Genomic DNA, 14,145 nt, shown 5'->3' on the forward strand with positions numbered 1-14,145 from the left:
GGCTTGTCACTACGGACGTCTAGCAGAATGACAAGCTGACCTTTACAGATGACAATCAATCGTTGTTATTTAAATCATCTACGAGAAAACACATTGCTAAGAGCAAATATATGTAGCCTATATTACTTTTGTCTATATCATTACCTTGGTCAAAATGGTTATGTTATGGTAACACAAGATATTACCACTGATGGGCTTTTAAACTGTTAACCACCACATACTGTATAGAACCACTACTAACAGCCACATACAGTCGCTTTCTATAACATGTCTAAGATCTAATAAGGTTACGGCCATAGCACCACACACACACACACACACACACACACACACACACACACACACACACACACACACACACACACACACACACACACACACACACACACACACACACACACACACACACACACACACACACACACACACACACACACACACACACACACACACTTACTTACTTACTCAATCTGCCTTAGAGTGGACACTGGACAGACACACAGGGCTTAGCTGCACCTCTAGCTGGCTGGCTGGCTATAGACATGCTTCATGTCCTGTGTGGACTCCGTAACCTGCGTCTCATTTAGAAACAACTACCATACGGACACTGACCAGAGCATGGAAAATAACTGAGGCATTGATCGATGTCTGGAAACAGAATGTAACTATGTAAATGGTGACTAAGAAGTAGTTTGAATGTAGCACCACAAATGAGAGAAGCTTGGTGGGGGCGTGGGCGTTCACATAGATTTTCAGGGTGGAACACATTTTCTCCCAAGTTCATATTTTTACTTAATTCATTTAATTTAATCAGTCAGACCAACTCAATGCCCTTGTGGCTATGAAGAAGTAATTTCCACGACTTTGATATTTTGTGTTTATAACCCTTTAAAGCCACAGCTATAGCCAGACACTGTGGGGCGTGTCCCACATGTCACCTCATTCCCTATAGGACACTACTTGATCCCTCTAGAACACTACTTGAGGACTATAGGCTGCAGTCAAAAGTGCATTCTAGAGATAATAGGCTGCCATTTGGGGGACACAACTTTCTCACAAAGTTGCAATACTGCTGCACCTGCGGCAACGGAAGAAGAGGTCCTTTGACTCTGAAGTCAGGAGGAATACAGCATGTTGGACACAGCGGCCATTTTGTAGATACTATACCATCACTGATAGGGATATAGCCTCAGGCATAGAGCTCTTCTGCCTCAGGTGTTCAGAATGTAATGCACCGTTTGGAGGGTACGAAGAGTTAACATCAGGTAAATGAACGATACGACTTGGACAAGAGACAGCATACAGAATTCAACAGGACATTACTTTATTCTTGGTCAGGCAGCCACCATCTAAATCAGTTTACGTGACAGAGAGGAATATATAGACACAGGTCAGGCATTACTAATCAATGATCATCAACTTGAATTTGAACTCTTACAAGAATAAGACCATGCAGCAAAACAGTAGTGATTCATTTATACCACCTTCTATCTACATACATCTAATCTCTTGCGTGGACAGATGCACGTACCACAACTGGTATCATTGCATTTGTCAACAGACTGTGGGACGCAACGACTAACAAGGAACATTGTCTTGGTGCGCTTGTTTTTCGTCACTGACCATTTGGACAAATCATGATTTCGCAGGTACTTGCATCTTTCCAATCTCAGAAGAGGAGGGGACATTTGGCCCATAGAATTGCCCGCAATTTGCAGAGAGAGAGAAGGGTGGTGCAACCGCCTTGCTCTCGCCCCTCTTTCTGGTAACTTGTATAACACATCTCCCCACAGGACTTGAGCATCAGATGCAACTAGGCAAGATTTTAGTTCTCGGTTTCCGAGATTAAGTAAGCTAAATACATATCCTGAAAAACTTTTGGAGGAATTGACTAGGCTGCAGTCGAGGTAACTCGAAAAATCTTCTTATATTTCATGAACACTGATATTGTGCTGGAGATAATGAATAAGAGGGTAAAAAGTGGTAAACTGTCCCTTTAAACCAATTTCTAATATGAGATCTGATCTCTATATAAACTGTTAAAATAAATGGGGCCACCTGATGGTTGTGAGATGGACGTGGGTCTCTGTGACGTTAAATAATTGAATTGAGTGAAACTATAATTTATGGACAATCAATGGACAATGACGAGAGGAGGGAGAGGAGGGTAGGAGTGGAGGATAGGGGGTAGAGAGAGGAGGGTGTAGAGGGTGGTAGAGGGGCATACGGGGGTAGAGCGGAGGCAGAAGTGGTGGGGTGGGGGTGGTGTTTCAGGGGATCTAATCTAGGAGTTATGAATGATTTAACAGGGTGATGAGATGACTAGAATGACAATATATGTGATATCGCTAACTGGTAGCCAAATACATTCACTCAGGCTTTGGACACATTTAAAGGACTGAATGCCACACTGCTAAAATAAAGAATGTGGTGACTGTCTGATTTATTCAGATGAAAACATAGCAGTGTTAAGAGTCCTCAAATTAAATCCCTGTGATTTATCCCACACCTCTTATTTTCCTCTCCAATTTTTTGTTCCTCTTCCCACCATCAGGCCCTCTATCTTTAATTAGTACCAGGGGAACGAGAGAACAGGGAACGAGGGATGAGTGGATGAGTGGCCTGTCAGTTTCACTTTCATTATTTATTTATCTATCTGACGTGTAAGCTGACTCGTCCGAGTTGTGACAGCCAGTGTCCCAAATGGCACCCTATTCCCTTTATAGTGCACTACTTTTGATCGGGCAGGGCCCAAAGGGCTCTGGTCAAAAGTAATGCACTATGTAGGGAATAGGGCTCCATTTGGTACACACACTGAAGGACAGACATTTCTCCAGTGCTCCTTAGCGCTTACATTTAGGAGATATTTAAGTCCTGGAGTATAATACCAAATGGCACCCTATTCCTATGGGCCCTATATAGTGCACTATATAGAGGATAGGGTGCCATTTGGGACACAATCCTGGTGTATTATATCGACTAATTTTACTTTCCTTTGGTGAAGACCGACGACAGCATACTGCCACTTGTCATTTGGCTACGGCTTATGGGAATACAAATATTAGTAACTGTGATTTGAAAGTGTAAATGGTGTTTTTAAATCACGACTTCTCTTTAATGAGGGAAAATATTTTCTTAGCTATATTTTGCTGCCGTGTTGCTGCGGCCCGTAGGAATGTGATGTGAATTGAAAGTGACCAATCTTGTATAGCAAAGGTGAAAGTGAGTCAATTAGAGACTCTGAGGTAATGGTCAGTGGAGATGTGCAGCTCGGACAAACACACATGCACGCACACGCACACTCTCTATCTCTCCTACCTGTCCGTTCTTCTTCAGGTCGGCCCACATGCTGGTCCCGTCTCCACCCCTCATCAGAACATGGTAGGTGAAGTAGTAAATACCTGGTAGAGGACAGGTGAACTTCCCAGTGCTAGGCTCATAGTAGTTCCCTACATTGGTCACCACATCATCAAACTTCAACACCTCGATGCCCTCATGCTGTTTCCTTAGCCCTGCATAGAAGGCAATCTTAGGGCTGTAGAAGGAGGGGACGTAACCATTAGGTCCAGGGCCGGGAGGCCCCTGTGGGCCTGGCTTGCCTGGTTCCCCAGGGGGCCCTGGGTCGCCCGGAGGACCAGAGATCCCAGGGACCCCGCGGTACCCTGTTTTCTTCCGCCCAGGGTAGTCCGGTTGGGGGGACACGGCTGTCAGCTCCTGGCCTGGTTGGGCAGTACTATATGGATCACAGACCATTCTGCAGCTCCCCAGCATCTCATAATGGGTCCCCCCTCCGCCACTTCCTGGGTTAGCTCCTCCACCTTTGGCGGTGTGGACCAATAGAGGGATGGCGATCAGGAGGAGTAGGACCATGGCCACGCCCACGGCGGCGCCGATGACACACTTCCAGCGGCTGAGCCGAGAGGCAGCCAGGGTCAGAAAGTCCTCCTCCCCTTTAGACGGAATGCTGCCGGGTGCCAGGGTGGACTATAGAGAGACAGAATATGAAAGAGTGTAAGGGGGATGGGTGAATGAAAGACTAGAAGGAGTGCATGGAGAGGTTTGGCTGCTGTATGAATATGGTGCTCTCAGACTAGGACCACAGGCAGCCAATAGAGAGGGTCCGTTGAGACACCCTGAGTAGAATGTGGGCGAGAAAAAGGAAGATGGCAGACGGAGAGATCAATGACAAAGGGAAGAGAGGAACAAGGGGATGACGAAGGGAAAGGGGTGGTGAAGGAGCAGGATTTAACTATTTTAAAATCAGTGTTCAGACAACACTGTGTTGTAGTTGATCTGGACAAAGATCTGGCTTGGATTGTGTTGGACAGCTTATAGAAAACATCATTTATTTCATTAAGCCTCTTTCACCCGTTTTTTTCCCAGTTCTTGTCTTCCAGAGTTCTTCTAGTCTCTGCTTTGAATAAATTCCTTCTCTTTTCTGTGCATCAAACATCAACCAAACCCAGCCCAAGAGAGGGTACAATAGTTAAACTTGTGACATCAGAACTTATCCAGAGCTCACTGATTCGACATCAGGTGCCAAATTCAGCTAATTATGTACTGTAGTTGGCAATTGTTTTTTGTTTGTTTAATAAAGAGTCATTCACAGTCTCTTGTTAATTAAATAGAGCACATCTGCTTTACTTAATGTCCCCCTATGAAGGACTGCATCTCACCTAATAGAGGTGTCTGCACTAAATGTGTCATGGCTGTGAGGGAAAAGATGGGAAGAGAAGGAAAAAATAAAGTAGATATGTTCAGAGTTTCCTTCCTGTCAGAATAATTTTAGTCCTCTGTGTTTAAAGGGTGGTAGTGGTATTATAGGGTGTCCTGGTCTAATTGGAGGGTGCCAGGAGAGAAACCAATAAAATCTTTATTTTGTGATCCAAGGTATATTCCTCTATTCTGGGACGCACAAGGTCTGTGGAAAGATGAAGGAAACAAAATACATTCATATAGTGTTTATATTTCTATTCTTTTATATTATCCCATCCAATTAATATAATTATCCAAGCTACAAATCAAACGCTTCTTGAGGATTGACACTGACCACTCTCATTTAAAACAACTGGTATTTTCTACATGGAGGACAGTGTTTAATTTCCGGTCCTCTTTTCAGATACATGCACAAATAAGGCAATTACTGAAATCGTTTATGAGGCCTTACAAGGTCAAAATGTTACAAAATCTGACAAAATGTAGTTTTATGTTCATCCCAAGCGATCCCTACATATTTAATTAACAGCCTTTTTTAAAGGAATTTAATTCACTTCCAATTATCAAGTAATTTTATTTGTTATATACTTAATCGAATTATTAGTAGCTTATAGGTAGCCTACAGTATTTATATTCGTTTGTATCACTGTTCAGAACATGTCTCACTCTCTCCATGACAAATCTGGGGAACGGACACATCAAATCAAAAAGCATGCACTGCGCCTTATTGTTACTCACTCTCTGTCTTCCTACTGTAATGACACTGGAGTCAAGAAGATATCTCCACCGAGCGTCTTTGAATGGAGTGTATCCAGGTACGAATCCTCCCAGGTGCGATGAGACTCCGCGAACAACTTCGCGCGTCAAATAAATAGCCGAGGGCGCGCGCACTTTTAAGCAGGAGAAGCCCGGGAAGTGAAGAGAAGGAATTTAAAAAATCACTCCTCACCACCACTTACTTCTACGGTAATTCCCCGTTTCGACTGAGATCAGTACAATGTGGTTACTTATGAAGTCCAACATAGATCTCAATAAATGAGGGAAATAACCAACCCGAAGTTGCTAGAAATGTTTTTTTTGTCGCCCTCGGTAGCTTGTCCAAGTTACTGTTGAGTGTTGAACACGGAGCATCCTTTTGTTTATAAAAACCGAGTTACTTTGAGGAACTGATTTTGTTCCATCTCCAACAAACCGCGTTAAAAAATCTCCCACTCCTTCACTGTGTAGGCAACACCTGTAAGATCTCTCGCTCTCTCTCCCTCTATCTCTTTCTCTCCCCCCCCTCCCTCTCTCTCTCTATCCTTGTGTTTTTGATTGCAAGCATTTTATTACAAAATATAGCCCTTGGGCTATTATAGGGGAACATAATGAAATATATTTTATATGGAAGCCCATTCCCACCTCCAATTATTCTTTTTTATGTCGATACTATATAAAAATGTCGAGATACTATCTAAAAATGTCAAGATACTAACTTCAAAGTTTGAGATACTTTTGTATATATAGTGTATGTGGACACCCCTTCAAATGAGTGGATTCGGCTATTTCAGCCACACTCTCTTGCTGACAGGTGTATAAAATCGAGCACACAGCCATGCAATCTCCATAGACAAACATTGGCAGTAGAATGGCGCGTACTGAAGAGCTCAGTGACTTTCAACGTGGCACCGTCATAGGATGCCACCTTTCCAAGCCAGTTCGTCAAATTTCTGTCCTGATAGAGTTGCCCTGGTCAACTGTAAGTGCTGTTATTGTGAATTGGAAATGTGTAGGAGCAACAATGGCTCAGCCGTGAAGTGGTAGGCCACACAAGCTCACAGAACGAGTGAGCTTGTGCTGAATGCTGAAGCGCGTAGCGTGCTGAGTGCTGAAGTGCGTAGCGCATAAAAATTGTCTGTCCTCGGTTGCAACACTCACTACCGTGTTCCAAACTGCCTCTGGAAGCAAAGTCAGCACAATAACTGTTCGTCTGGAGCTTCATGAAATGGGTTCCATGGCCGAGCAGCCACACACAACCCTAAGATTACCATGCGCAAATGCCAAGCGTCGGCTGGAGTGGTGTAAAGCTCACCGCTCTGGAGTGATGAATCATACTTCACCACCTGGCAGTCCAACGCCGAATCTGGGTTTGGCGGATGCCGGGAGAACGCTACCTGCCCGAATGCATAATGCCAACTGTAAAGTTTGGTGGAGGGGGAATAATGGTCTGGGGCTGTTTTTCATGGTTCAGTCTAGGCCCCTTAGTTCCAGTGAAGGGAAATCTTAATGCTACAGCATACAATAACATTCTAGACGATTCTGTGCTTCCATCTTTGTGGCAACAGTTTGGGGAAAGCCCTTTCCTGTTTCAGCATGACAATAACCCTGTGCACAAATTGTGGTCCATACAGAAATAGTTTGTCGAGATCAGTGTGGAAGAACTTGACTGGCCTGCATAGACCCCTGACCTCAACCTCATCAAACACCTTTGGGATGAATTGGAACGCCGACTGCGAGCCAGGCCTCATCGCCCAACATCAGTGCCTGACCTCAATGCTCTTGTGGCTTAATGGAAGCAAGTCCCCGCTGCAATGTTCCAGCAGTGGACACTACGTAAAAAAAAACTAGAAAACAACTGCAATGGACAATAGAACTAACCCTGCATAAATCAAGCTCAGCTCTGTTAGTTATTTTATCCAATCATAGTTGTTGTCTTTTTTCTTCTTTTTTTTACAATATGACCTGATTAGAAAAATCTGGTCCCATCATAGCCCATATAAAACCGTTTTACAGCTGCTTTATTACCATGTCACACCCTACAGCTAGGGTTCTGAGTTTTACCTGGTTATGTTAACCTACCAGATTAGGGAAAACTCTGGGCTCCAGGAAAACAGTCCTGTGGTACCGCCTCTGAAATCACCACACAATGTTACAAATTAAGGAACATATCCTATAAGTATAAGTTCAATTTGTACTTACGTTACTCAGCATTTTTACTAACTATGTTGAAATGTTGAGATAGTATCGACGTAAAAAAAAATGGTGGCAGAGATGGGCTTCCATAGTTTGTAACCATTTTTCTTTTCAAAAGGACACAAAATAGATGGGATGAATGGCAATGCTAATGGTTATATTTCCACCTACCCTGATGAGAGGGGAGGAAGGAAACAAACAGCTATATAATGTTGTAAAAAATACCTACAATTTGCCTGCTTGTTCGTGCTTCTCTACAACTACATCACATGTCCTTAACCCACCTGTTGTTACCTGTTGGTAAGACTTCTGTGGCAAAACCATTAAATGGTAGGCGCAATCCTGCAAGAAAGAGAAGTAGAAGGAGGAAGAAACAAGGCGAGGATGACTAAGTAGAATTATTGTTGTACGTATGGGTGAGGAATGGAGAGAAGACACTAAATGTTCCCCAGACATTTGTCTGAGTGACACACACACACACACGCATGCACATGCACGCACACACGCACGCAGGCCTAGACTATTGTCTGTCTGTGTGTGTCGCTTTCCCTCGTTATCAGGCCTCATTAGGAAGAGATACTGAGCCACACAGAGAACTGTTCTTCTCTTACACACACACACGCATACACACAAACACACACTTTTTTTTCCCAAGATCCATGTTTTTGCTCTCCGTTCTTTTTGTCATCAGGTGTTATTATAGTTATATGATAATAAAATAAATAACTTAAAATAATTGCAATAATAGTAATTTACAGTAACTGCATCTCAATTGCCCAATTCATTCACTAAACAATTGTGGTCAAAACAGTTTAGGGACATAGTTGTAAAATAAATGTATGCATAATTATAAAGGTATTGGTACATTTAATGGCTTTAATAACTTGTTTTTAAATGCAGGTTTTACCTCTGTATCCTCCGAGATTTGTGTCTCTCTCCATGACAGGCGTAATCACACCTCTGCATGTTTAAAGTTTATTGACTGAGATGGGAAGCTGGTGGGAGGCTCTGGGGAAATACATATTGATGATGACTCTTTTTCATCAATTGCCAATCGTTCTACCTCTATCCCTCTTTCTTTAGATATGACCACTGTCAAGGGAGCGCGGGAGAAGCCCGCCAGAGAGATAAAAACAGAGAAGGTCAAAATTGTGCCTAACAAGCGTTAAGCTTTCTCGCTATTAGCCTACTGAATATGTCAAAGTCTAGAAAGTATGACAACGTGAGACTAGATTCAGATGGAGTGTTAAGAGAAGGAAAAGGGTGGGTGCGGGACTAAGCTAGATTGGGTTACTAGGGCTCCATGGGGTAATGTTTGAGGACTTAACATGTGCAGTCCAGTCCTATCCAACACAGGTATGTGTTGTGTTAAATGGTATGTCAGTCTCATTTTGTGGCTTGGGGAGTCTGCCAGTGCCATTAAAACCATTAGAATTCTAGAACATTACAACATAATAGAACACTCCTCAGAGCTCTAGAGGCAGTCTCAGTCACCGACAGGACAACAGATAGATAATCATGGCCAGCAGTGAGAGGCAATATAGTCCGAATTGGATTTTTAGGGGCTGTTAAAATATTACTGAGCTCATTAATATTGAAATTTGCATATGTCTCTGAGCTGTCTGTCTCTCTCTCACTCCCTCCTTCTGTCTCTCTCCCTCCCTCCCTCTCTCTCTCTCTCTCTCTCTCTCTCTCTCTCTCTCTCTCTCTCTCTCTCTCTCTCTCTCCCTCTCCCTCTCTCTCTCCCTCCCTCTCTCTCTCTCTCTCTCTCCCTCCCTCTCTCTCTCTCTCTCCCTCCCTCTCCCTCTCCCTCTCTCTCTCCCTCTCTCTCTCTCCCGCTCTCTATCTACCGTTACTTGTCCTTGTTAGATTTGTATTTATTGTGAGAAGAGTTCTTTTTTTGCGTTATTGAGCAGTGTGCATCCATGCTTCTGGTAAGCAGAGGTGTGAACAGGACATTCCATTTACATTTTGAGTTGTTTGTTTAGCTAGGGTCTCGCCTTAACCAAGGAGACATCTCTCCCCTTTTTGAGTATGGTTGGAAAGCAGGCCACAGAATTTGCAATAGTCTCAGAACCTCAATTTCAACAGAATTGTCTTACAACATTGTAACGACAAAATATACAAACCTGCTTGACGATAGACCACGAGGTAGATTTCAGCGAGAACGTTCCGCATATTAGATCAGCATCAGTGTGAGTTCCAGTCTGAGGGGGATGTACGGATGGTGTTGGAGAGATGGGTGAAGGGGATGGTGAAGGGTGGAGTGATAACATCGGAAGGATGGTTGTTGGATCCCCTAGAGGCAGGTCACAGCTGGATGTCTGACGGCCACCACTGCTACTCCCTAGGGTCCCACTCCTCAGCAACAAAGCTACCCACAGCTCGAGCTACACTACCACTAAACACAGATCCAACTATCTAATCCTCATCCACTGCCAGGGGGACAGATAGCAATCAATCTGGGGGTCATTAGGATACAGAGGATACAACGGCTTCTACAGGGTTGTTTGAGGACAGGCCAGAATGTCACACAGACATGCACGCACACACACACACCAAACGACGGACAGGAGAGAGTTATTACTCAATATAACGATTGTGGGAGCTGGGGTGAGAAAGAAACAGAACGTGGGGCATCTATACTACAAGTGGTTAGTGACAAAAGAAAGTAAGGAAGGAAGGCATGACCTGACCTCCAAATAAAGATGGAGAGGATGTCTTGCCCAACTTTGATATGGTGTTAGTTAGAAATAGGGTCAATACCCCCCAGTTTGGTATGGCCTCTCAACAATGAGAACAACGGTATGGAAGGAAAGAGAATTCTTAAGGCAGGAAAAGGGAAGGTATACACTTGCCCGCACAGCACGTGTGCGTGTTTGTGTGTTTGTGCGTGTGTGTGTGTGTGTACAACATGTTTGTGCTGTGCTGTTCCATTAGACTCTGATTAGGAGGCCTGATGCAGAGTGACAGTGTGCAGATTGAGTTGCACAGCCATTCTCATTCTCCCTATTAATAATACCAGCTACATGCCCTGCACTCTCTCTCTCTCTCTCTCTCTCACTCTCTCTCTCTCTCTCTCTCTCTCTCTCTCTCCCTCCCTCCCTACACACTGCCGGCCCAGACCACATTTATTAATCACTATTTGTCACCTGTCCAATGCTCCACCCTCTCTCTCACTTTCACTCTCTCTCTTTCTCTCTCTCTCGGTCTCTCCGTCTGTTTTTTTTAACTCCTCTTTCTTCAATCGCTCCCTGTCTCCCTCCTGGTCTGTCCAGTTATTCCTTGCTTTCCCCCTCTTCCTCCATTCCAAGCTCTGAGACATGGTCAGGCATACTGAGAGATGTTCTACTCTCTCTTTCTCTCTTTAAGTCCACATACATTTTTGGTTAAAAAAAAGAAGAAGCTTTCCTATTTATATAATTTACGGCCGCATTATCTGTACACAAAAAGTCTGATGTATAATGAATACTTATATATTTACTCCCACAAACTTATTATACATATGACCAACAACTTACAGACGCACACAAACAATGACGACATCTCATCTGCCCCAGACCCACATGATCACACCCCCCATCCATAGTGCCTGCATTATTGTTTGCCACTTGGCCTTAAATTGTACTAATTCGTTTTTCTTGGTCTCCCATTCTATTTCAATATTTCAATAATAAATCATTTTCTTGTTCCATTATGTTAATGATGGCGGATTGATTGATTTCCAGGTTGTTAGTAGACGTTTTTCAAGATGAGTGATGAGAAGAGAATCATCCAGCCCATTGGGTGTCTCACTACACCCCCATATGACACTACACCACCATATACCATGTCTTGAAATATGCAGACAGACGGAATAAACGTTTACGTTGTAAAACTTATGACGGACAACTTTCTAACTCCGCCCATAACTTTTAGACTTTATAGCATTCCCAGAATGCATGGATTAATTGAGTCATTCTTAGTTTTACACTTAAGACATGACTGCCGTTGTGCTGGATAATTTTTGAATTTTGTCTCTTGTATAATAAATTCTATACATTAGTTTATACTGGATTACACATACATTTTCCTTAAATGTAATTTTGTTAGTTATGCTTCAACATTCCTTCAATCTTGTGCCAACATCAGTTATTTTGAAGTCTTGGTTCCAATAGTTTATATTTCGTTCTAAGAGATTGTCAGTTGGAAATGCTCTCTGCAAGGTTTTGTATATCTTACCTATCATATGAACATTTTATGGCTCAAATAATATACCCTCAAGGAGGACCGACTTTAGAAATCAGTGGAATGTCTGGTGGAATTAGAGTATGATAGCTAAGGAGATGGAGAAAATTCTGGCATTTGATTGCAAAAATGCAGAGGGAGTTGAAAAGAGAACACACAGAAGGCTGTTTATAAAACACCTGCCTCCGGATTACATCTTCAAACTAAGGGCAACCATGGCAGGGAGATGCATCCATCCATGTAAGATAGTCTAGCAAGCTACATTTTCAGATAGTTTAAGGTTACTGTTTATCAACTTTCAAAACAGAATTATTTTTCCATTGTTCCTCAACTGTAGTCTATGATATACTGTACAATTTTCTAGTGCTGTTTTCACCCGTGTTTTGTGGCAACCGTTATTGTTCGCACATTGGTACTGTTACTTGTGCTATTTTCTTGAGTAAAGTGCGTTGTTCACACATCTCTGCTCTCCTGCGCCTGACTTCATGCACCAGCTACACCCACCGCCTGACAGCTACCCACTACTGACATTTTTATGATGTTCATTTTGAAAATCAGTGAAGTTCAAATTAGTCAAATAGGTTAAAGGATTTGGACAAGGAGTGGGCACACTAATAAGGGTTTGGTCTCAGAATGGAATTTAATAGGATAATAATACTGTATTTCGGGAACACTACTAAAAGTTCTGTATGCGTTGTATTTTTTCACTCGATGGATCCCCTCTAAAATGATCTCCCCAGTCACTAAGTTTATCTTTGTCATAGACTAGAAACAACTCTGGTGTATATTTAAAACTGTTCCTCACTACTGTACTCAAGTCGTGGCATAAAGTAGAGGAATTTTGTATGAGCAGTTTTTAATTGGATTCCACAAGCCAAGAGTTCTGACTGTGGTTTTCGTTGTGTGAATGCGGGTGAACTCAGATTCAGAGAATGAACTTCATATGAAGAAGACGAGGCCGTGCTTGTATCAAACAGAGCTGATACCCATAGAGCCATTTGAACTCTGCCCACATAATGTGTGTCCCTTGATGTGTTATATGAAGCTTCAAGGGGAACTACAGGAAATCCTAGCATGTTGGATGGAAACCAACAGACAGACAGAAATCCACATGCGCCTCACACCCGTCACATGGTGAGGGGGTGAGGGAGAAAAGCCGAGAGAAATGTAAAAACAGAGAAATGAAAGGAGCCATGGAATGAGAGGTCGTGTAAATAGCTGGAGGGAAGGATGGCACTTTGTGTTGGGATTAAAGGATGGGATGTAAGCTTTGGTCTCCAGTGAGACCTGCCAGTAGGTTTAACATGGTTTGGTAGGAGGGTCGATAAACTAACAGTCATTCATGTCCACAGCACAATCCCAATGACAAAAAGTCTGATTTATAAAGGTGGAAATACACTGAATATTCTCATTCTATCTGGGGGGTTGAGTAGCACTCTTTAATTAAGAACTCAGGAACCAATAGCCTATGACAATCTTTCACATGTCAAAAAAATGTGACACGCCTTTTCTATGTCAGCTTCCTCCAAAGCATTGTGGGTAACATGCTAAGCCATCAAAGGTCATTCAGAGGTGTTTGTTTGGTAAAAAGCCTGACAGATGAGAGAGGAGAGACAAGCATGTTGTCAGTTCTAATTCTACGTGGGTAACCTCACAGTGCTCTAGTCTGGGGAGTAGCGCACACACACACACCTGGGGAGTGTGGGGGTTTTCCGACATGCCCCTCATCGGGGAGGTGCTGTGTTGAGCCTGTGAGCGTCCTGGAGCGTCCTGGAGCCCCCTGGAGCGGCAGAGTTTGATCCAGCTGCTCCAGCTGCGGCACCAAACTGCAGGCATAGAGGTCTGCAGGCAGACAGGTCTCCACCGGGGCTCTCCTACCAAATGCCACAGTGACTCACCCTCCTCTGCCTCCACAGACAACACAACATTATCAAACCTGGCAGCTCTGAAAGCGCTCCACACCATCCTGCCCTGTGTCCCCTAAAACACGTGAGAGAGTATTGTGGCTATTAAGGATGGTCTGGAGTAAGGATTTTCTATTCCCATAGGACTTCTTATTTCATATGAAAGGTTTTCTCCTCATCAATCTACACACAATACTTCGTAATGACAAAGCAAAATAGGTTTTAAGAAATTTTTACAAATGTATTATTATTTTATTTTGGTATATTTTATTTAAGTAAGTATTCACACCCTTTGCTATGAGACCTGAAATTGAGCTCAGTTGCATCCTGTTTCCATTGATCATCC

General features: G+C 43.2%; 1 protein-coding gene across 1 annotated transcript in view; it reads right to left on the reverse strand.

Annotated features, from left to right (window-relative positions):
• Nucleotides 1-5,646, reverse strand: part of LOC135528503 (complement C1q-like protein 4) — a 28,948-nt gene extending 23,302 nt beyond the window's left edge. The window contains exons 1-2 of the mRNA XM_064957625.1: nucleotides 5,455-5,646; nucleotides 3,319-3,984 (exon numbers count right to left, since the gene is read on the reverse strand). Of these exons, the coding sequence (XP_064813697.1) occupies nucleotides 3,319-3,870 (552 nt within the window). The 5' untranslated portion in view covers nucleotides 3,871-3,984; nucleotides 5,455-5,646. The remainder of the gene's footprint in view (nucleotides 1-3,318; nucleotides 3,985-5,454) is intronic.
• Between the last annotated feature and the right edge of the window lie 8,499 nt (nucleotides 5,647-14,145).

This window comes from Oncorhynchus masou, chromosome 33 (assembly GCF_036934945.1).
Source record: "Oncorhynchus masou masou isolate Uvic2021 chromosome 33, UVic_Omas_1.1, whole genome shotgun sequence".
Classification (NCBI taxonomy): domain Eukaryota; kingdom Metazoa; phylum Chordata; class Actinopteri; order Salmoniformes; family Salmonidae; genus Oncorhynchus; species Oncorhynchus masou.